At 37.4% G+C, this 24332-nt stretch overlaps 1 protein-coding gene across 1 annotated transcript in view; it reads left to right on the top strand.

The window, feature by feature from the left end:
* RYR2 (ryanodine receptor 2) overlaps positions 1 to 24332 on the top strand; it is a 787527-nt gene that overhangs the window by 572263 nt on the left and 190932 nt on the right. The window contains exons 41-51 of the mRNA XM_037737814.1: positions 807 to 1080; positions 4022 to 4136; positions 5492 to 5624; positions 7409 to 7512; positions 11645 to 11780; positions 12297 to 12483; positions 14803 to 14908; positions 17512 to 17632; positions 20715 to 20884; positions 22129 to 22349; positions 23641 to 23731. Of these exons, the coding sequence (XP_037593742.1) occupies positions 807 to 1080; positions 4022 to 4136; positions 5492 to 5624; positions 7409 to 7512; positions 11645 to 11780; positions 12297 to 12483; positions 14803 to 14908; positions 17512 to 17632; positions 20715 to 20884; positions 22129 to 22349; positions 23641 to 23731 (1658 nt within the window). The remainder of the gene's footprint in view (positions 1 to 806; positions 1081 to 4021; positions 4137 to 5491; positions 5625 to 7408; positions 7513 to 11644; positions 11781 to 12296; positions 12484 to 14802; positions 14909 to 17511; positions 17633 to 20714; positions 20885 to 22128; positions 22350 to 23640; positions 23732 to 24332) is intronic.

Raw genomic sequence — 24332 nt, forward strand, 5'->3', positions numbered from 1 at the left:
GGGCACCTGTAATCCCAGCTACCTGGGAGGCTGAGGCAGACAATTACTTGAGCCCGAGACGTGGAGGTTGCAGTGAGCAGAGGTCGCGCCACTGCGATCCAGCCTGGGTGACAGAGAGAGAGACTGTCTCAAAAAATAAATAAATAAATGAAAGAAAGAAAAGATTTGAAAGTTTCTATTGCTTTTAAATGTATGTTTCGTGTTGTGTTTCAAGTAATCTTCTATGTGTATAATATCTTTTCACTTTAATATAAATTCACAATCAAATCTTTTTAAGACATTTTAAATGACAAATATGAATACAATTTTAAGTGAAAACGTAATTACATGTGGTCACTAGTGCAAATAACTCGACATAGGAGACAATTAGATAAACAGATTACTTTTTGAATGTCCTTGACTGAACTTTGTAAGGATAAATGATGTCAAGCCTTCTGGGAAGAAAATAATAGAACAAAACAAATAAAAGTAATAGGATAGCTTATATTAATTGCCACACCTTCAATTACATATGAATTGCCTATAGTGATTTTGCAAAAGTGATATAACTTTAGCTTTTTTAAATATAAGAATGGGTTTTAAGGAAAGGTTTGTATATTTTTTTATCCTTGCATGATTGTAACTGATCTGTATTGAAATATGTATTATCCAATGAAGGTTATTTTCTTCAAAGAATACCTATAGCCTTTTCAAGTCCAGTACAAAGAGAAATACCAATTTGGGGCTACAGGATATGGAGTTGAAATGTCCAACTGATTTGTCTGCTCTTATTTTTCTTTTGAAAAATATCCATAATGACTTTGCAGCCACTCTGCAGCAGCTGATCTCTGAGACCATGGTGCGGTGGGCTCAGGAGTCTGTCATTGAAGACCCCGAGCTGGTGAGGGCCATGTTTGTGTTGCTGCATCGGCAGTATGACGGCATTGGGGGTCTGGTTCGGGCCCTGCCAAAGACCTACACAATAAATGGTGTTTCCGTGGAGGATACCATCAACCTACTGGCATCCCTTGGTCAGATTCGATCCCTGCTGAGTGTGAGAATGGGCAAAGAAGAAGAGAAGCTTATGATTCGTGGATTAGGGTAAATTATTTAACTACTACAACCCTTTGTCTTATAAATATTTTCTTTCTAATATTTTGATGCAAATATATTGTCTGGATTATATGATCATGATGCTAAATTGTTGTTTTTCTAGAGATAGAAACAAAATTAAGCTAAATTAGAAAATTCCTCAGTAATGAAATGTGACTAATTTTACAGTGTGGCACACAGCCAATATCTTTCCATTTTTTTTCTAAGTCTCATAGTGATCTACAATAATATATAAAATCATAGGACAATAAAAACACATTGATCTATAGATCTATTTGGTGGTTAAACCATTAAAAAAATTTTTAAAACATATTGAAATGCAAGGTGGGTAGTTGGGAAAAATGAGCAAGAAATGATAAGGAAGCTTATCAGTACCTACTGGGCAGTGGAAAAAGAAGGGGTAGGGGGAACAACTTTTCTGAGAGTTCAGCATAATGAGTTGTGTTTCATGTGGATTTTGGGGTTAAAGTTAATATCCTATGTTCAAGAGTAAGGATAAAACAAAGATGTTTCAGAATATTGACTTACAGTCCCTCATTGGAGGACCTTCTAAAATTTTTATGCTAAATTTTAATATATACATTAGGGAGAAGAAAATGGAATTCAGAGAAAAAGAATGGGATGCAATAAGTTTTTTTGAGTATACTACTGATTTATACCTGTGTAAATCTAAGCAATCATTAATAATTAGCTTGTGTAGTTTAGGAACTTGAAATAAGATAGAAAAATCACCTGTTGGGTAGTGTTCACTACTCAGGTGATGGTATACCTAAAGCCCAGGCTTCTTTTTATTTTACAGTAAAAGCTTAGACTCCACCATGAAAAAATATACGCACGTAAGAAATCTGCATTTGTACCCCCTAATTATTTAAAACGTTCAAGAACTTAATTAAAAATAAAGAACAACTGAGATGGAATCAAGATCATAACAACGATAAAAATTATATCTTATATTAAGCTATGTGATATTCTTAAGAAAAATGTAGAGGTCTGGAAGATGGGATGTTAAACGCTGATAAGAAGACAAGTATTTAGCAGAAAAAAGAAAGCTAATGTAGTTACATCGATCTCAGGCAAAAGAGGAGATAAAAATAACTGCTACATGAATAAAATAGAACCAAAGAAACAATAAAATTGATCAAAGACACTTAGAGTTAGTTCTTTGAAAAAGATGAATAAAATAGAATACCAGGTTTTTTCTTTGACAGAACTCAAATATAATCCTGAGGAAAGAAAACAAGTGTATAATGATACAGATTGTTTCATATCATTTCTATACATTTTAACTCAGAAAACAATATTGCATATTGCTCATGGACCTATTCAGTATTTGAAATTATAAAAATGTACTGAAAGCTTCATTATCAATTCATTGTAATTGCTGGCACACTGAAAATAAATACACCAATGAGACAGAGAGGGAAATCAGAAGAGCCAACGGAGAAAAGCAAATATTATAGTCTTTACAATTTTATGAGCATAGGTCTTATTTGAGTACTAACATTTAAATCTAACCCGGGGAAGCCTCTCATAAGAAGTTATCTTAATTAACCAAATGAAAAAGAAAGCCTTCCATGAAATGGAGATCACATTCTTTCACAACAGTAATATGTGCCATTAAAAAAATAAATTATCCGTTAGTGATAAAACTCAAAGTGACGTTAAAAAGCAAAATGCTGCTTTTTGGGATATTTGAAATATTTAACATGAGACATTCTTAGTAAATGACAGCCTGACTGCTAGGAGGAGAATTATAAATCTATTTAATTACCTAAAACTAAAAGCAAATGAGATTTTAAAATCAAGTTACTTCCTTCAAAGATTTGAATTAATGAGACAATAAAAAGGAAAAAGCTGCCTTTGTTTACCTTAGTTTGTTCTTGCATGAAATAAGACAGACCTATATTAGACCTGGATGTCAAGCTGTTTTTCTGAACTCTGCTGTCTAAAAGCCCTCTTCCTTAAAGATAATAATTACAAAAATCATGCTATCCCACTTTCTTGATATAGTCAGAGTAACTAAAGTTTTGCATTTGACTAAATTAATCAGTGAGTAATTCAATTAAGGAAAACTAATTTGAAGAGAAGTTTCAGTTTTCTTGGAGGTTGCATGTTATATTCTTGCTGTAGATCTGACAAGAAAATGTTTTATAGAAGAGACTCTTGGCATTGATTTGATTTATGTTAAAATAGAAATCAACAGAACTCTTTATTTGCAATGAATGATACTTTTTCCTGAACATTATGACCTTAGGAATTCCTTACACACATATTACAAGAATACATAATGCAGTAATGATAACGTGAGACATTTTAAGTGTCACCTAATACTGTTTCTTGAAACTGGATGCCCATTTTAATGAGTTAGATGACTTTTACCTGGACTTCATGTATGCTCGGTTTCTCTTGGAGAATACAAATACCTTAGAGTATTTGATAAAATGATAATATGAATGTAATAAGAAATAACACTCTTGTAATTATACATTCAGTATGCAACACTGAATGTAGTACTAATGATAAGCATATATATGAAAAGCAGAGATACTTACATGTGAAGAATTTTTATATAAACATGCTATAACACTAATTCATATTTTTGTACAAAACAAGGTTGGACACATGGTTGGATATCCATAAAATTAAGAAGATGTGTCCAAAATATATTTCATATTAACTAATATTTACATATTTACTATTAATTTTACAGTTAAAAAGAATAGACACTTGTCTACCAGTTTTGGTAAATGATCAATATTTTGAGGAAAACTCAAGTAATTTCATTCATTAACTTTTGTGGCTTTTTAAATACTGTGATTGCTTTTGCTTTTTGACTCACATAAATTATTTCTAAAAGAGTTATGAGAATCTTGGGTAACTATTTAAACGATGCCCTGAGCTTTTCCCTATCCTCCATTGTCCTTTCTAGGGATATTATGAATAACAAAGTGTTTTACCAGCACCCTAATCTCATGAGGGCACTGGGGATGCATGAGACTGTGATGGAGGTCATGGTGAACGTCCTTGGAGGTGGCGAGTCCAAGGTAAAGTCATTGGTTTTTGAGATGCTATTTAGTATCATCTCCTGGAGTAGATTGTAGATTCTTAAAGAGAATTTCTTAAATCTTTGTAGGATGACTGTTTTTAAAGGACACTTTTTGAAAAAAACACACAAACGTTAGAGAGTTGAATGTGCTACTCTTTTTCTTCCCTTGAGTTTGATAGAAATTTTCTGTCTTATGCTGTGTAATTTTTTGTCTCCTAAGTTATTTTCCTTTAGGGGATATTTAGAAACCAAAGTGTCTCCTTTAGGGGATATTTAGATACTTAGAAACATAAAAGCTAGTATATATATTAATTTATTTTAAATTTTGAATTGTAAGTTAGTTGTCATCACATTACCAGTCCATGGCACAAGCACGTTCTTCAGACCCAGCCATCCTCCATGATACAGACATTGGCTGGTTTCACTTAATTTCCAATCCAGATTGAGATTTGATGATAATGCTCTCGAATATATTTGTTATAGAATTCTAAAGTGAACTTTTAAGTGACTACAACTTAATGGTCTCAAAAACTAAATTAGGAGTAGTGTCATAAAAAAATTTTATATAATTAGTATAATTTCATAACCTCTGATATGAAAATATATTTTGATTCTTTAAACCTTAGAGGGTATTTTTCACAATATTGAAATAAGCCCACATGTCATATAATCAGTCTATTTACCAGTTAGACCGGCTTAGAAGGCTTTTCATAATATATAGCACTTTATTATAGAAGAACTCCAGAGAGTATCTGGGGTACACTATGGTAATATTTGGTTTCAAGGAAGATGTGTTTGATGGGGTCAAACATGCAGGCCTTCCAATCCAGAAAATCATCTCATGAGGTGCAAATCAGGGACGTTGTAAAACCCTAAAATCAGCAATTCTACTAATATTAATACTGATTAGAACATCGTATTATACGTGCCAAGTACTCAACTATATATTTCTCAGAAATTATCTCAATGAATTCACTCTGCTACCCCTTACCAAAAGTAAGTATTATTATCTATATTATTCCAACAGAATCAAAGAGCTTACATAATTTCCCATGGAAGCATAGCTGATAGTGGTGGTAACACATCACCAATGAATCTGCCTGTCACCTTTGAGAATAGGGTAATAAATCAATTTCTAATCTAACTCATTGATGGTAATGAAGTTTCTGAATTAGTGCCAGGTTTATTTTCATTGGCTCAAGGATGAGGTAAATCATTGGAAGACCTTTAGTATCTGAAGTTTGGCACACATGGGCACACAGGGCTTGACGATGTGATTGAGATCTCAGCTTCTGAAGTCAATTTTATAAAGATAATTTGCTTTCAGTAGCTAACGACATGCTTTCTCTGTAGGAAATCACCTTTCCCAAGATGGTGGCCAACTGTTGCCGTTTTCTCTGTTACTTCTGTCGTATAAGTAGGCAGAATCAAAAAGCTATGTTTGATCATCTCAGTTATTTACTGGAAAACAGCAGTGTTGGTCTTGGTAAGTAAATGACTTTTATTTCATCTGTAAGGTTAAAATATTATACATATTACATTTAAAAAGTAAACGTTATGCCGGGCACAGTGGTTCATGCCTGTAATCCCAGCACTTTGGGAGGCTGAGGTGGGCAGATCACAAGGTCAGGAGTTCGGGACCAGCCTGACCAACATTGTGAAACCCTGTCTCTACTAAAAGTACAAAAATTAGCTGGGTGTGGGGCATGCACCTGTAATTCCAGCCACCCAGGAGGCTGAGGCAGGAGAATTGCTTGAACCCAGGAGGCGGAGGTTGCAGTGAGTTGAGATGGTGCCACTGCACTCCAGCCTGGGTGACAGAGTGAGACTCTTATCTCAAAAAAAAAAAAAAAAAGTAAACATTTTATTAAAAAATGGGCAAAGAACCTGAATAGACATTTCAGGAAAGAAGACGTGAAGTTGGCCAATAGGTATATGAAAAAATGCTCAACATCACTAATCATCAGCAGAGTGCAAATAGAAACCACAGTGAGATATCACCTCACACCTGTTAGGATGCCTGTTATTGAAAAGATGAAAGATAGTGAGTGTTGTCAAGGGTGTGGAAAAAAGGGAACGCTTATACATGTTGGTGGGAATGTAAATTACTGCAGCCATTTTGGAAAACATTAAGGAGATTCCTCAAAAAATTAAAAATAAAACTACCGTATGATCTAACAGTTTTACTCCTAGATATATATCCAAAGGAAATGAAATCAGTATGTCAAAGAGATATCTGTACTTCCGTGTTCATTGCAGCACCAAGTTATTGAATCAACCTAGGTGTTCATCCATGGATGAATGGATAGGAAAAAGGTGATATATATTCACAATGGAATGCTATTTGGCATTAAGAAAAAAAAGGAAATCCTGTCATTTTCAACAACATGGATAAGCCTGGAGGATATTACATTACATGAAATAAGCCAAGTGTAGAGAGACAAATACTGCATGATCTCACTTTCATGTGGACTCTAAAATTAAAGTTGAACTCCTAGAAACAGAGAGTAGAGGCCAGGTGTGATGGCTCATGCCTGTAATCCCAGCACTTTGGGAGGGAGAGGCGGGTGGATCACAAGGTCAGGAGTTCGAGACAAGCTTTGCCAACATAATAAAACCCTGTCTTTACTAAAAATACAAAAATTAGCTGGGCGTGGTGGCACGTGCCTGTAGTCCCAGCTACGTGGGGGGCTGAGTCAGGGGAATTACTTGAATCCAGGAGGTGGAGGTTGCAGTGAGCTGAGATCATGCCACTGCACTCTAACTTGGGAGACAGAGCAAGTCTTCATCTCAAAAAAAAAGAAAAGAAAAAAAGAAACAGAGTAGAATAGTGATTACTAGGTGTGGGGAGGAATGGAAGAGGAGATGTTCAAGGATACAAAATTTTGGTTAGGTAGGAGGAATAAGTTCAAAAGCTCTATATACAGCATAGTGACTATAGTTGATAACAATGTATAATATTCTTTAAAATTGCTGCCAGAGTAGATTTTGAGTGTTTTCACCACACAAAAGCATATGTGAGATAATACATACATTAACTAGCTCAACTGAGTCATTCTGCAAAGTATACATATATTTCAAAACATGTACACAATATATACAATTTTTGTCAATGAAAAAATACTTAAAAGTTAAACTTTGTAAACAATGTAGATGAGTACACTATGTATGGTGTTTAGAAATTGAATTTTAAGGGGTAGTGAATTTTTATATGGAGTTTATAGTTACAACACAATCCAGGTTATATTTCCTCTTCATTTGAATTAACAGCCTCCCCAGCTATGAGAGGTTCCACACCGCTGGATGTGGCCGCAGCTTCGGTGATGGATAATAATGAACTGGCATTAGCTCTGCGTGAGCCAGATCTAGAAAAGGTGAGCAATGTTCCGGCCCTGTGTGTTTGTTTGAATTATGCTTTTTCATAGTTCTTTCTCATTATTTTAAATAGAACTAAGGTTGGTGTAAAAGTCATTGTGGTTTTTGCAATGAAACAGGATGGCCAAAACTGCAATTAATTTTGTACCAACACATAATGTTATAGTGACTGTAGAATTAAAGCATATTATCACTTACATTGCACACTATATAATGTTATATATTACGTTGTATATAATTCTACTATACATTGTATTGTAGTTAAATGTTATGAAGAACAAGAAAAAATTTGAAAAAATGAATTTTCTCTGATCACAAATGTTTTCCTGTGGAGCGAGAGCCACCTTTCTGTATCTGTTCTCTTATGTGTTTTTGTCTTTTCATGATATCTGCTATCATTGTTGACTTAATCATACAGTTTCAGTTTTTAAAAAGGTGATTTTGACATCTTGTATGTACATTTTGTATTACATAGGTGGCTACCGTTTAGAGAAACTTTCCCTTATTGTAGTTGCAAATAGTATTCTTTTTTAAAATTTTTTTTTATGTTTTTGAGATGGAGTCTCACTCTGTTGCCGAGGCTGGGGTTGTAGTCAGCTCACTGCAAACTCCGCCTCCCAGTGTCAAGTGATTCTCTGGCCTCAGCCTCCTGAGTAACTTGGACAACAGGGGCGTGCCACCACGCCCGGCTAATTTTTTATATTTTTAGTAGAAACAGGGTTTCACCATATTGGCCAGGCTCATCTTGAACTCCTGACCCCATGATCCATCTGCCTCAGCCTCCCACAGTGCTGGGATTACAGGCATGAGCCACTGCGCCCGGCTGTAGTTGCAATATTATTCTAGGTAGTCACCTGATTTTTTTTCTTGCTCCTCTGGAATCTGTTTTTCCCTTATGAGCCAAAGTGACCCTCTTAAACAGATCATGCCAGTCATCCATCCAGCATTCCCCAAAGGCTTTCTGTCTCACTCCCAGTAAAAGCCGGAGATGCTGCAGTAGCTCCTACGCCATCTGATCCCACAAATCAGCCTGACTTCATCTCCTACAGCTGTCCTGCACTCTTTCTCTGTGCTCCAGCCACACTTGTCTCCTTGCGGTAGCCAGAACATGCCAGCTGTGCTCAGCCTCAGGGCCTTTGCATCTGCTGTTCCAATCATTTGCAATATCCTTACCCAAGATATCATCATGGCTCTTTCTAAGCATTCTCTTAGTCAGTGCTCCTAAGTCACGTTCTTGATCAACTCTTCCATGTCCATGCTATGTAAAATGGAAAGCTTACTCTACTTCCTTAAACTTTTCCTGTTTCCTTTCTGCTTTATTTTCAACCATTGGAAATGTATATATTTGTATACACAAATGTACGCTATATACACAAATGTATACTTTTGTTTTATTTATATTTATATAAACATGTTTTAAATAAATATTAAGATAATTATATTTAAAATAAATATATTTAATCAAATTCTATGTAGTTAGGTATTTTAAAAAATTTATCCCCTAGTCTGGGCGTGGTGGCTCACACCTGTCATCCCAGCACTTTGGGAGGCCAAGGCGGGAGATCACCTGAGGTTGGGAGTTCGAGACCAGCTTGACCAACATGGTGAAACCCTGTCTCTACTAAAAATACGAAATTAGCCAGGCATGGTGGCACATGCCTGTAATCCCAGCTATTTGGGGGGCTGAGGCAGGAGAATCACTTGAACCTGGGAGGTGGAGGTTATGGTGAGCTAAGATTGCACCATTGTACTCCAGCCTGAGCAACAAGAGCAAAACTCTGCCCCCCCCTCAAAAAAAAAATTATCCCCTACTAAAATGTCAAGCCAGGGAGGTCAGAGTGGTTTTTTTCTGTTATTAACCATTTTGTCCCAGCTTTAGACAACAGCTTCGGCACTGGGCAGACCGTACATGGCTGGTGAAGACATGAAAGAGTGAAATGCTTCCCCAAATTGTCCAGATGTACCAGTCCAGGATCACAGAGTCTTGCATCTCTGGTACACCTCAGGACATGTTTCCCGCATATGTCGCTTAAAATCTTTTAATCTGCCCACTCGTTAGAATGGCTAATATTAAAGAAGCTGACAATATCAAATGTTGAGGAGGACAAGGAGCAGCTAAAACTCTTATACTTCTCTTTTGATGAGTAGTGGTACAGTCAGCATGGAAAGAAGTTTGGCAGGTACTCAACAAGTTAAACATACACATACCATAAATTATATGCCTAGCATTTCCACTGCTAAGAATTTACCCAATAGAAAGGAAAATATATGTCCACACAAAAATTTGGGCATGAATGTTTATAACAGTTGTATTCATCATAGTCAAAAACTGCAAACAACTTGAATACCTATCATCAATGTATTAGTTGATAAATAACACTGTGATATCCCCATATATGGTGAAATGACATTCCATAATAAAAAAGAACGAAGTACTGACACATGTTACAATGTGAATGAATCTCAAAATCATATGCTAAGTGAAAGAAGCCAAGCACAGAAAGATATATACAGCATGGTTACATGTACAAGTGTTCTAGAGGCTGAGATGGGTGGATCACGAGGTCAGGAGATCGAGACCATCCTGGCTAACATGATAAAACCCCATCTCTACTAAAAAATACGAAAAAAAAGAAAAATAGCCGGGTATGGTGGCAGACACCTGTAATCCCACCTACTTGAGAGGCTGAGGCAGGAGAATCGCTTGAACCCAGGAGACAGAGGTTGCAGTGAGCTGAGATTGCGCCACTGTGCTCCAACCTGGGTGACAGAGCTGGACTCTATCTCAAAAAAAAAAACAGACAAGAAAGAAAAGAAAATGCAAGCTAAATTGTAGTGTAGAACTAGGTGGGAGAAAGGAACTGCCAAGGGGCCGGGGACTTCTGAGGAGTAATGGAAATGTTCTGCATCTGGATTATGACATGTTTTCACAGATGTCTACATCTTTCAAAGCTCATTGAATTTACACGTCAAATAAATGATTTTATTGACCTCAGTTCTCTTATTCCACTATAGTTGATATAAAACATTTTTAGCTGTATTACTTGTTTCTTTTTGAAACTGATTTCACTTGAGCTGGATATAACTCCGTTTGCTTCATAAGTTGCTCTTCTAAGAGTCTCACTTCCATTGATAATGACTTCTTTAGGGATTTCTTTTAAAACTGAATTTCTTATGAAATATTGTAGAGAACCAGCATTCATATACAACAAAAGTATTTTAAGAGGAAAAGCCAGGCAAAAATATTTCCTGTGCTAATTTCATCAATACTGAAAAGTGGGTCATCTTATTAGAAATTTCCTGGACACTGAAACCTTGGCTTAAAAAGCAAGAGTAACTTGCCCAAAATGAGGTGTCCAGTAAATGCTGTGCATCTGATTTGAACCAAGGATATTTGACTGTGATCTTATGTTTTTCCCTCTTTATGTGTTCTCTCATACCTGTTTCCCCATTAAATTGATATATACTTTGGAAACAGTTTATCTCTTTAAAATGTCTTTGCCTCTCAGATAGATCTTTTGATATCTTGGGTGGAGTCAGTTTTTACATTGCACCAGAGGTCATTAGACATTTTTGCCATCTATGACTTTGGTCGATAAGGGCTTCAAATTAGATGCTATAAAATTCAGAATATTTTTCTTTCATAGTTTTACACATAATTTTGCAGCTCCTGGCCCACCCAGGCAGACGTGCTTGCCCTGTCTAAGACAGTAATCCCGGGTGGATATACACAGCAGGCACTGCGAGGTGAAGCTGCTGCTTTATTGTCTCCAATGTGTTTAAGGAGATGGTGCAAATAAAACAGCAACTGGAGCCAATACGTGAGTCTTGAGCCCCAGACAGATGCATCTGTGGCGTTCATCAAAATGAATGTCTGCTTAGAGAGAGTTTTAAAAAACAAAGCTTATAGCAGGATCATAAATATTTTTATTATGATGCCACTTTATGACAATATTTAAATATTTCTAAAGTCTAAGGTTCTACTAAAGGGAATTCAAGTGAATTATCATGAGATTAAAAAGAACTTGCAAAAATGCATTTGTTTAAAAGCATCCTTTGAGGATGCCATTTACCGTATCCAATGTAAGCATCATCCAAGGGATAACCCTTTGTTAATCATGTTGTTTGCAGGTGGTTCGTTATTTGGCTGGTTGTGGACTGCAAAGTTGCCAGATGCTGGTGTCTAAGGGTTATCCAGACATTGGGTGGAATCCAGTGGAAGGAGAGAGATATCTTGACTTTCTTAGATTTGCTGTCTTCTGTAATGGTAGGACTTGATTGCTTGACGTCTTTTGGGTTATTATTAAAACTACTTATATATATGTATATATAATAAGGATTTATCCCAGCACTTTCATGAAGGAAGTATTAGTAAAGAAATCACATATTTTATAATCAATAGGGTATTTTCCACAGTAATCACTTATAATACAGTATTCGTTTATATAGTTCCTTCATTGTTTAAATTTTTTAGGCACCAAAGTTCTCATAAATTTTTTATTTTGAATTCTAATAATAGTTTGGATAATGACATTATCCTCTAATAATAACAAGTTAGTGCGAATCAATAGTTTATGCCTCCATAATGCTTTCTGAAAATGAATGTAAGAAAATAAATTTACCGTGTCTTGTATACCTAAAGCTGGTAATTTGGGTTACATTTTGGCTTTATGAGTATATTGTTGGTTATTCTTATAAATAGGAAATGATTAGTATAACATTTATTTGTTCAGAACATCCATGTCATCGTATTTGTTTACTTATCTTCTCTATTCCACTTTAGGGGAGAGTGTGGAAGAAAATGCAAATGTTGTGGTGAGATTGCTCATTCGGAGGCCTGAGTGTTTTGGTCCTGCTTTGAGAGGAGAAGGTGGGAATGGTCTTCTTGCAGCAATGGAGGAAGCCATCAAGATTGCTGAGGATCCTTCCCGAGATGGTCCTTCACCCAACAGCGGATCCAGCAAAACACTGTAGGTCTAATATATACACCCTTACGAGTGATCTATACTATTTAATGTGAAATTTTACAAAATACATTCTGCGTCCTGTGAATTGAATTGCAATATAACTTGTGGTACTGAAGATTTCTCTCTTTGCAAATATAATGTCTGAGGATTGGAAGAAGGAATGGAATTTGCTGCTGGAATAGTTTGAATGAACAAAGAGAGCTGAAGAAGATTGTGTAAATTTAGCAGAGAGAAATTTATGTTGTAAGAGATGCATCTTACGAATTTTCCCAGGGGAGCTAGGACAAAGTGAGTTGTTCTAAATGATACGAGGTGAACCTTGGGGATTGGACTGGAGTTTAGTGGGAAGGTAGTTAGAATGAGGTTTTATGATTAGAGACCTTTCGCAAATGAAAGGGAGACTTGACTAAATTGGTATGATGGTAAAATCTAGAAAAGGTGTCACTCTGAGGAGTATAATGCTTGGTTAAGGTATAGGAGACAGATATGGGAAGCAGTTACTATCCTACATTTATCTGTAGGTATATGTTGTTAATACTACATTCCAGTAATGGACATAAGTAAATCCAGGGGTGATGTTTGTCTGTTTAAGTGAATGTCATCCTGGGGGTCATGTACCCACAGTGCTAGTGCCTCTGGTGAAGATATAACGTAGGGCTTTATTGAGGCACATTTCTGAACAAAAAAGCAATAGAGGGCACTCAGTTCTGCAAACTCTTTTTCTTTTACATATAAACTAGACATAAATATTCCATATACACCATGGCCAGATTTGCAGACTGGCAGCACTCCTCCAGCAAGAATGAGTACTCTCAACACACACACACACACACACACACACACACACACACACCCCATGCTACATGCTGATCAGTTACCCGTGAAGGAACCAGGAAGCTCTTAGGTTCTCTCAGTAGTAGAAAATATATCCAGAGACCTCTGGCCAAGGACCACACTAGCAAGGGTGCACCTGAGGGCCTCATAGACAGCTCTGTATGCCCAGGAGTGAGGTTGTCATTCAAGGCCTCACTGTCACTCTGTAGACTGCTGTATTCAGTGGAGGCAGCTGTCTGCTGAGTTACCAAGGAGGAAGGATGTGAGCCTCCAGGACAATTCCCGATTTGGCTCTCAACAGCAAGAGAATATGTAATTATGTTTTCCCTACAGAGATGGGGAGGGAGATATATTGGATTCTTTGGTGGGGGTTGCAGGAGGTTGAGTAGTTGTTACAGAGGTAGGTAAGCAACTGCAATAACATTTATAAAGTACTCACTCTGGGCAAAGCACTGTACTGGATGCCTTACATGTGACCTTATATGACATGTTTGTCACCCTTTCTCTACGTGTATGCCATTTATTGACATAGTCTAACCTCATATGTCCTTCTGTCAATTATTTTCTTTGTTAATGCACTACCTCTAGAAAGGAAAAGAACCCATCAGATGAATAGTTCCTCCTTTTCCCTTCAGAGGGATCTTAATACTAAAATTTCCACAGATGTGTTCTTGGTGATACAATCTCAGGTCTGATCTTTTTCCAGTTGTTATTTCCCCTTAAAAATGTCAAGGTTAGGCCGGGCGTGGTGGCTCACACCTGTAATCCCAGCACTTTGGGAGGCCGAGGCGGGTGGATCACGAGGTCAAGAGATCAAGACCATCCTGGTCAACACGGTGAAACCCCGTCTCTACTAAAAATACAAAAAAATCAGCTGGGCATGGTGGTGCATGCCTGTAATCCCAGCTACTCAGGAGGCTGAAGCAGGAGAATTGCCTGAACCCAGGAGGCGGAGGTTGCGGTGAGCTGAGATCGCGCCATTGCACTCCAGCCTGGGTAACAAGAGCGAAACTCCGTCTAAAAAAAAAAAAAAAAAATGTCAAGGTTGGCCAGGTGCGATGGCTCATGCCTGTTATCCCAGCATTTTAGGAGACTGAGGTGGGTGGATCACGAGGTCAAGAGTTCAAGACCAGCCTGACCAACATGATGAAACCCCATCTCTATAAAATACAAAATATGGTGACTGTGGTAGTGTGAGCCTATAATCTCAGCTACTCAGGATTCTGAGGCAGGAGAATCACTTGAATCCTGGAGGCAGAGGTTGCAGTGTGCCAAGATCATGTCCCTGGACTCCAGCCTGGGTGACAGAGTGAGACTCCGTCTGGAAAAAAAAAAAAAAAAAAAAAGTCAAGCTCTGCATTTACAACATATATGAAACGTATCAGAAGAATAATGTGTTACCTCGTAGTCCCTTTCCTCAGATATGTAATAAACATGAAATGTCAGTTATCCCATTTGTTTCTCTTTCTTTTAAAACATCCATGAAAGTGATACGGAGGAGGAGGAAGATGACACTATCCACATGGGGAACGCCATCATGACCTTCTATGCAGCTTTAATTGACCTCTTAGGACGCTGTGCTCCTGAGATGCATGTGAGTGCCTGGGGATTTGGGGACAGCAATCCTGATTTCTCTACCTTAAGACGTCTATAGCTGGCAAAGAGTGTAACAGCAACCAAAACCAATAATCTTCATGCTCCATCAAAAATAATAGCTGCAGTCTAATTGCTGAACAAGTGTTTGTTTAGTTGGAAATGTCTTGGTGGTTGTAAAAATTAGTAATGGGATTTCAGTGCAAGTCATTAATAGAATACTTAGTTACTCATATATCTCTGAAACTCATACAGCCTCCCACATCATAAGAAGAAAACAACATATTTTCTCTGTGCAATTTCCTCTCCTGTTATAGCGCATGCAGAAAGCAACTGCTCCTACCCAAAGTCATTTTCTTTTGTGTCTTTAGATTGATGTGTTTGCCACTGGTTTACAGGAAAGTGAGGGGGAAGGTGTAGGGGGTGGATATTAGGAGCTATTTAGACCATATAGTGTTTCCTGTCCTCTCCACTTCCCCTTCTTCCCCTCCCCTCCCCTCCCCTCTTCATTTCTTTCTTTCTTTCTTTCTTTGTTTTTTTTTTTTTTGAGATGCAGTCTCACTCTGTTGCCCAGGCTGGAGTGCAGTGGCACGATCTTGGCTCACTGCAACCTCTGCCTCCCAGGCTCAGGCAATTCTCCTGCCTCAGCCTCCTGAGTAGCTGGGATTACAGGCATGTATCACCATGCCCAGCTAATTTTTGTATTTTTAGTAGAGATGGGGTTTTACCATGGTGGTCAGGCTGGTCTCGAACTCCTGACCTCGTGATCCACCCACCTCGGCCTCCCAAAGTGCTGGGATTACAGGCGTGAGCCACCGTGCCCGGCCCATTTCTTTCCTTTTTAATCGAGGCAAGGTCTTGCTCTGTCTTGTCTCACTGCAATCTCTGCCTCCTGGATTCAAGCAATTCTCCTGCCTCAGCCTCCTGAGTAGCTGAGACTACAGGCCCACGCCACCCCGCCTGGCTAATTTTTGTATTTTTAGTAGAGACTGGGTTTTGCCATATTAGCCAGGCTGATCTGGAACTCCCGACCTCAAGTGATCCATCCACCTCAGCCTGCCAAAGTGCTGGGATTACAGGTGTGAGCCACCACACCCAGCCTAAATTAGTGTTTTCTGAAACTTTTTGACCTAGATTAGTCTTTTCTGAAACTTTTAATGAAATTAAAGTTTCATGGAATAATACTTTTACTCTGTAATGTATTCTGATATTTTGTTCTTTATTTTATTGTAGTTGATTCCGTGTTATTCTATTATAAGCATTTAAAAAAAAAAATCCTAGCCAAGGCCCAACACATCTTTTATGAGAAACAAACCCAGTGTTTGAAACACACTGAGTGGTGCTGGGGTAGTAAAGAACTGCAGGTATATTCCTAAATTGGGATAAACGTGAAGCCAGGGCTTTCTTACGAAGCGTCTTTCTTCCTACCCTTATTGTCTGTATTTGCTTTGGTTTGGGTTGGGTTTTTGTTTGGTTGGTTGGTTGGTTGGTTTAGGTTTTTCATACCCAGTGGTTAAAACTTCCCAGATGTACTCTTTTGTTGTGAACGAGAGGAATCACAGGATAGAGAAATGTTAGAATGTTAGAAAGCTGGAGTTTGATTTTTATCAAAACCTAAACTTTGCTTCTGGTAAGATTTTTTCATCTTAGTAAATGGAAATAGACTTAAAAATGTATATACTAGATGTGATTGCTGACAAAAAAAAGAAAAAAACTTGCTCACAATATTTGTTCTTTTTCCCATCTCAGAAAAAAAAATCAGAGAAACAAAGAGGAAGTATACTAACACAAAGAAGTTTTCATTCTGTTATATTAATGGGGGTGAAACTAAGTGAAGTAATAAGGGGCCAGCCTTGGTATTTCTGAAATTTATGCATCTTCACAACTATTATTTGAGGCCTCCTATGTGCCAGAAATTGTGCTTAAGTTTCACACCCTGTAACAAGGTAAACAGATGCCCATCCCGGCTCTGCAGGCCTAATGGGTCCTGAAGACTCACTGGGATTCTTGACTGTGTCTTCATCCACAGTCATCTTGGGGACTTCATGTCAGTCTGAAGGAACTGTTAGGATTTATGTTCATCATTTCCTCCACATTATAAATTCAGCCTTGGGAAAAAATCAGGATGGAAGACGTGGATATGCAATTCATTTCTTAGTGCAAAGCAAGAAAGAAGCTAATTTGGCCATAAATATTAGTATATGTTGAGTCTAATGATAATTCTTTTTTCTTTTATTACTGCTCATGTTATTGATAGGTATTTACATGTAATTTTGGAAGGTAAACTTTCATAAACGTGTCAGATGGTCAGTATATTTTAACAGTCCCCCTAAAGGATAAAAACTATTGTTCTAATGGATGAACCAACTGGCTTAGACCATAGTATAAGTAATTTGGTGCATGCTGAAGTCAGTGACAACTGTGTGAGCAAGTAAATATCTGCAGGTAAGCCAGAAACTGTTTCTGAGAGAGGTGTAACTTTTACGTATACTGATCAGAAAATGATTTTGGACTTGGATTCCCATACTTTAGATTTCCCAGATGGAATTGTAACACTGATGTCACAAAGTTGTTCTAATGTTCTTTTCTTCCCCCCCTGTATAGTTGATTCATGCTGGTAAGGGAGAAGCCATCAGAATTAGGTCTATTTTGAGATCCCTAATTCCCTTGGGAGATTTGGTGGGAGTTATCAGCATCGCTTTTCAGATGCCAACAGTAGCCAAAGGTAAGGCCAACTTCAGTACGTCCTAATTCAGTAAGATGTTGGATGACATCGTGTTCTAAAGAATGTTATCGGTACTCAACATCCTCTCCACTTCCTGAAGTATGTCTATACTACTTACATTTCTTTTTTTTAAAAGCTATAAAGTGTATATTTTGTACTTTTTCCGTTGTTTTTAAAGCTGTATTTGCATTGAGATTATAATTTTCTTTGATATGACATTTCAGACAGCTTCTAGAGAAGCAGAAATATGCACCGCCATCCCCCCCGTCTTACGTCACACCCTGCTATCCTTGGTCCTATGCTCTTCTGTCTTTCTTGACTGCAGTTCCTTAGTTCACGCATTTTGATAGTTTTCATTGTCACTTTCTTGTAATGCTTTTCTATTAAAAGTAATGATGATGGCTTTTGACTTAGAGATTTAAAAATCCCCTCTCTGTTGAAAGGAGTGTTCTTTTTATGAGTAAGGAGGATTTTTTATTTTAATTTATTTTCAACCCCATTTTGCAGATAAGGAGAAAATTTTTTTAAAAGTTAAAGAAATTATTGAAGACAACTTTAAAGACACATTAAATCCCAAATTATAGTTTGTTTTTACTTTATCAAATGTGTTTTTTTGTTTTCAATACTTTACTGAATATTTATACATAAATCATTTACATGAAGGACTTCTAATTGTAGAACAAAATATAGTTAGGAGCCGGGCACAGTGGCTCATGCCTGTAATCCTAGCACTTTGGGAGGCCAAGGCAGGTAGATCACCTGAGTTCAGGAGTTCAAGACCAACCTGGCCAACATGGTGAAACCCCATCCCTACTAAAAATACAAAATTAGCCAGGCATGGTGGCACGCACCTGTAGTCTTAGCTACTCAGGAGACTGAGGCAGGAGAATGGCTTGAACCCGGAAAGCGGAGGTTGCAGTGAGCTGAGATCACACCGCTGCATTCCAGCAAGAACAGCAGAGTGAGACTCCATCTCAATTTTTTTTTTTTTTTTTTTTTTGGCTGCTTTCCTTTTGTGGAGAAGGTAGCCAGAAACCTGTAGGTTTTTAAATCACCATAGCTGTTCATTTAACTTTATGTGGCTATGCATTCACTGCAAAGCTTAAACCACCAGTATTTCTTTCTCCATTTCAATGACAATTCAATTGGTCTATAAGCATCACCAGGTAGCAGTAATAATGGTTATTATACGTTCTATATTTAGTATGTGACTTTTGTCTCTAGAGAATGATATTTTCCCTTCTCAGGATTAGCTAAGGCCTTCCTCAGACATTTTTAATATATTTATTTCAGAGCTAGAGTATGCCTCAGAATAATAATGGGAGAAGAAGGGCTTCAGAAAACTTGAAGGACAAGCACAGAACTCTGCAGCTCTTGGCCCGGGCAGATTTGGCCACCCTGTCTGAGGCAGTGATTGTGGGTGGATGTATACAGCAGGCACTGTGGGTAATCGCAGGTGGATATACACAGCAGGCACTGTCGGGTGAAGCTGCTGCTTTATTGTCTCCAGTGTGTTTGAGGAGATGGTGCAAATAAAACAGCAACTGGACGCAATCCCTGAGTCTTGAGTCCCAGGCAGATGCATTTGTGGCATTCATTATACTCAATGTCTGCTTGGATTGAGTTTAAAAAGTAAAGCATATAAAGCAGGATCAGTGACTTCCTTTCCTTTTCCCTGGGCACAGCTATGCTTTAAGATAATAGAATGCCATACATTTAAATTCCTTTTAAATGTGATGTTTAGGAGAATTGAAATTGAATTGTATATAGAGTTTTAATTGAAAATTATAGCATGCTGATTTGACACTAAGGTTAAGTCAGCTTTGGCTGGATTTTAAATCCAATTTTAGTTGGTTTAAATACCACTTTGTCAGTTACTAGGTATATGACCTTGGACCGGTTGCTTAACTTCTGTAACAGCTAGTTTTCGTCATTCGCTGAGAGTCATAATAGCAGCTTCAGAGTTGGGTTGTGGGAATTGTGTAAGATCATGTCAGCAGTGTTCTAGTGCAGTGCCTAACAACAGCACAACACATCAGAACTGTTATTCTTATAATGGAAGGAAAGGAATGTGTTAGTTATATTAGGTGTTGTTATAATTACAAGGAATGAAAACTACCAGGAATTTTCCTTTCATCTAGTTTCCTTTAGAACATTATTTGTTTATTTTCATGATTCACATATAAAATTTGTTCATTGACTATACGTGAAAACAGAAAAGTTGTCACTTCATTCATCCAGTTCATTCAGGATGATTATGGTCATGTGTCATCTTTCTCTGAGTTCTTATTTCTTTGATGTTGTATCCATATGAAAAATTCTGTGCTGTTATTTGTAGAATCATACAGTGTGTGATCAGCACCAGTTTGGCATAATTATTATATGGTCAAACAGAAAGTAAATCCATTCTTCAGTACTCGAAATTGACACATAATCCCATGATTTCTCATATCAGTGGTCCCCTATTAGGGAACCTAGGGAGTGTAAAGAATTCACTAATCTATATAGGCATAAAACTTTGACTATTGATAGAGAAAACAATATGACCCTCAAATGTGTGTTAAATGCTAGTAGGATTAATGGAACATATTTCACATGAAATCCACACTGGTTTTACAGTGTCATTTCACCATTTGGTTATTGTTCTAAGCCATGAAATGAAAATATACCAAGATTGTCACATAAGGGTAGATGAGCTGTATTAATATTTAAAAGAGACTTGCTTAGAAAAGAGTGAACATCCTCACTTGACATTTTAACTGTCCTCAGTTTCACTTGGAGTTTCAGAAAGTAGATTTTGGATGCCTGTTTTTTTCTCCTGAATACCTAACAATGCCATGTCTTGTATCATGTATGCAGTTAACAGGTAGATGCGTATATAATATTTAAATGACCTTGGCTTTAAATTACGCTGCCTTATTGTCTCAGCAGACTCCCATAATAACTTGAGGGTAGTCCAAAAACAGAAAACCATTTCATTGAAAACTTTATGTAAAACGTAAGAAGTCTAGAAAGCAGCCATTTGTAATCTATCCCGTATATGGCACAGCCATTGACACCAAAATTCACTTCTCTCTTTTAGACGGGAATGTGGTGGAACCTGACATGTCTGCGGGGTTTTGCCCAGATCACAAGGCAGCCATGGTTTTATTCCTTGACAGGGTCTATGGAATTGAGGTTCAAGACTTCCTCCTCCATCTTCTTGAGGTTGGCTTTCTGCCAGATCTCCGGGCAGCTGCTTCTTTAGATACGGTGAGATTGGAGCAACTGACTTCCTCCTCCCTTGACTCTCCACTCTGTGCCTTATGATGTTCTTTTATATATATCCATTCATTAATTTATTGACAATGAATGTTTATTGAGTACCTGTTATATTTTCAGGTAAACCATGGGTAAACAGAAAATAAGCTAGACCCTTTTTCTCAAGGAATTCACTGAATAAACTGACAGCCTCAAGAAACTGCCTACTGACCAAAAAGAATGATAAGAATTCTGATCAGGTGCTATGGGATTCAATAAGAGGTTCACATAATGCTCATTTGGAGGTCACAGTGACTCCTGTTAACTTCTGTTCAGCATCAACCTCTAAATTGGCCTAAGCAACTATGCTTCTCCATAAAAGCAGTTAAAGAATTTAGATGATTTCATGGACATTGTTGAATCATTATCCTCTTGGTATCTTCCTTTGTTAACGTGCAAATGGGCTGAAGTCTGTTCTGTATATTAGGTGGTCCACATGGAGAATCTGCCATTATCAGCATAAATACTCTGCTCTTTGAAACACTGTGGAATAAGCTGAAGTTCTAAATGTTATAGTAGCTATACCGCTATACACATCTAATACCTACTTTCATGTACTCATTAATTTTATCAATTAAACGTGCCTTTTTGATTTTAAAACACATTAGGACTTCGGCTGACAATAGCCCCTTCATGAAATATATGACAGCAGAATCACAAAAATGAAATGAAAATTTCTTTTTTCTTTGTTTCATATATTCACATGAAATGCTGGACCTAAATAGTAAGATGATAAAATAGTAATACAGTCAGGTTTTGATTATTGGTGCTGATAGACACAAGAAGAAGAAATATGAATAATAAAGAGAATTCAGAAAGAATGTATGCCTATGAGATCTATTGTGAAAATAAGCTCCTCTTTTTCCCTAGCAAAGGAAAGTACACCTGTGATGTTATTGTCTTCTTACATTGATCCTACCATTTATATTTAATGATAGAATCTGAATCTCTGTTAAGCTTTTTGAGGAGAGAGTTATCATTTCATTCATTTTTATCTATGAACAATTGATAGTTGATTGTTTTTAGTGATAAAAATCGTATGAACCACATTTAAAGCTATAGCTAAAGAATACATTTCCATTTTTCATAGTGCTGTCATTTTCTAGATAGTGAAATTATATGTCCTCATGTTAATCCCTTTGAAAGTTATCTACTGCCAAACACAAACGGCCTTCTGCTCTCTGATTCTTTTTCAGGCTGCTTTGAGTGCTACAGACATGGCCTTGGCCCTCAATCGGTACCTTTGCACAGCCGTCTTGCCATTGTTAACGAGATGTGCTCCTCTGTTTGCTGGCACAGAGCACCATGCTTCTCTCATTGACTCATTACTTCACACCGTGTATAGACTTTCTAAGGGCTGCTCACTGACCAAAGCTCAGCGGGATTCCATAGAAGTTTGTTTACTCTCTATTTGTGGGTAAGTGGATAACAAATTTTATGCCAGCTTCTTTTTTAAGGAACAGAATTTACAATGTGGCCTTTGACAAATTATTTGGAATGTTGGAAACATTTTCTATACCACAAATTTAATTCATTTTAGGTAGTCCCATATACTGAGGAATGAGTCTTCTCTGAGGGATCTTGTTCCAGTCAGGTTCCAGAGTGTTCCTCCAAGCCTCCCTAGGGTATCCAGCTGTTGGATATAGGTTTTGACTAGCTACAGATTACTATTCTGGGTGATGGGAGTGGGGAGTGATTGTGTCCGGTGTCCTTGGCCACCTTAGGTGAGGTGATTAGATCTCCCCTTTGGACTGTGTTTGGTAATTGACCTCCTCTTCTAGAAGAGAAAGGAAAAAAGAACTTCTTAAATATAAAATATGATACAGCGTAATATTAAAACCATATTTATGTGTGGCAACGATGAAGGCAGAGAACCATTCCCTGTAAGTAGCAGTGCTAGAATGTCTTACTATGAAAACTAGAAACATCTCCCCTGATGAAGTTTTGATTGTGAAAGTGATAGCTTCTCAAGCCTCTAGAGAGGTCATGGCTCCTTTCTGACTGCTCAGGAACTCTTGGAGGTGCAGCCAGCAGCCTGGCAGTCCCTGGGGGAAGGGCAAGTTTTCACCCATGGGCGAGTGTCTGAGTTGAGAGCCAGATGGCACTGACGGAGGTGGAAAATCAGAAGAGTAATTCTTTACCTTCCCTAATCTAAGATTATTTAAAATTGAACCAAAATGCCTATCTCACAGATTTTCCAAGTATTAAATGAAGTAAAACACTTGCTGTTACCCGACACAGTAGATGTTCACTGCGTATTCGTTTTCTCTCCCTTCCTTCTCTGGCAAATTTGCTGTCTCAGCCATTTCTTCCTCCTTACGGTTCCAATATTCCCTCTTTTTGCTTCTTACCATCCATTGGAATGAGGGAAGGGACATTTACTAAAATTAATGGAGGAAAGTCTTAGGAAACAGTGGGGTCTGCATTTGGGAGCGGTTAGGAAAGGAAGGAGCAGAACAGAAACACCTTCCGTAGTGAAGAAGGGGTGGTCTTCAGATCCGGGGGGGATAGAGATGAGTGGGAAAATCTAACCTTACATAGAATTAAGGAACGAAGTGGCTAATCTTTGGACAAAGAACACCTAATTAATACCATCTGAAGAGAGGTATTCAAGTCAAGTCCTTGGCTTTTATAATTCATTCTAATGAATGATATACTTAGTTTAGACGTATTTCTCGGCATTATTAAAATTAGCTTTGTTCCAACAGACAGTTGAGACCTTCTATGATGCAGCACTTACTAAGAAGATTAGTATTTGATGTTCCATTATTAAATGAACACGCAAAGATGCCTCTTAAAGTAAGTATAGGAAATGTTTCTAGATATTTGGTTACTGGTTCCTCTGACTATTTTTTATTTTAACATGTACATTTCTTAGATATATTGTGTTTGATGCTGGGAAATTTCTCCCAATTATTGAAATGGACATAGAAGTTATAGGAATGTATACATCAACTTGAGATAAGCAAGCTCTATAAGATTATAGAAATCTTAACATTGATTTCCATGGAAACAATGGAAATAAAAGGACCACAAGGAAAAGATATTCTGAAGCTAAAAACACGATAATAAGCCTGGCCTAAAATATGATTAGAAACCTTGAAGGATGAAGACTAGGCTTTATATATGACATTTTTTCTAAGTTAATAATCACATGACAGGTTCCAAATGTCACTTCACAGGGTTCAAAGATAACCTCTCTGTATATGCAGTTATAACTTGTTACACAGTATAAAAAAATTGCTGATTTTTTTTTCAATCATTTTGTTTGGGATCAAGTCTCCTTCTGTCTTACTGACTTGGGAATGTTTTCTTGTCCTTTAGTATCCTAATCTAGGCTCAGAATATAGTGTTTACATCAAAGTTATATGGTAATGTGATGGAATTTTTTTTTTTTTTT

Source organism: Cebus imitator, unplaced genomic scaffold (genome assembly GCF_001604975.1).
Source record: "Cebus imitator isolate Cc_AM_T3 unplaced genomic scaffold, Cebus_imitator-1.0 Scaffold42, whole genome shotgun sequence".
Lineage (NCBI taxonomy): Eukaryota > Metazoa > Chordata > Mammalia > Primates > Cebidae > Cebus > Cebus imitator.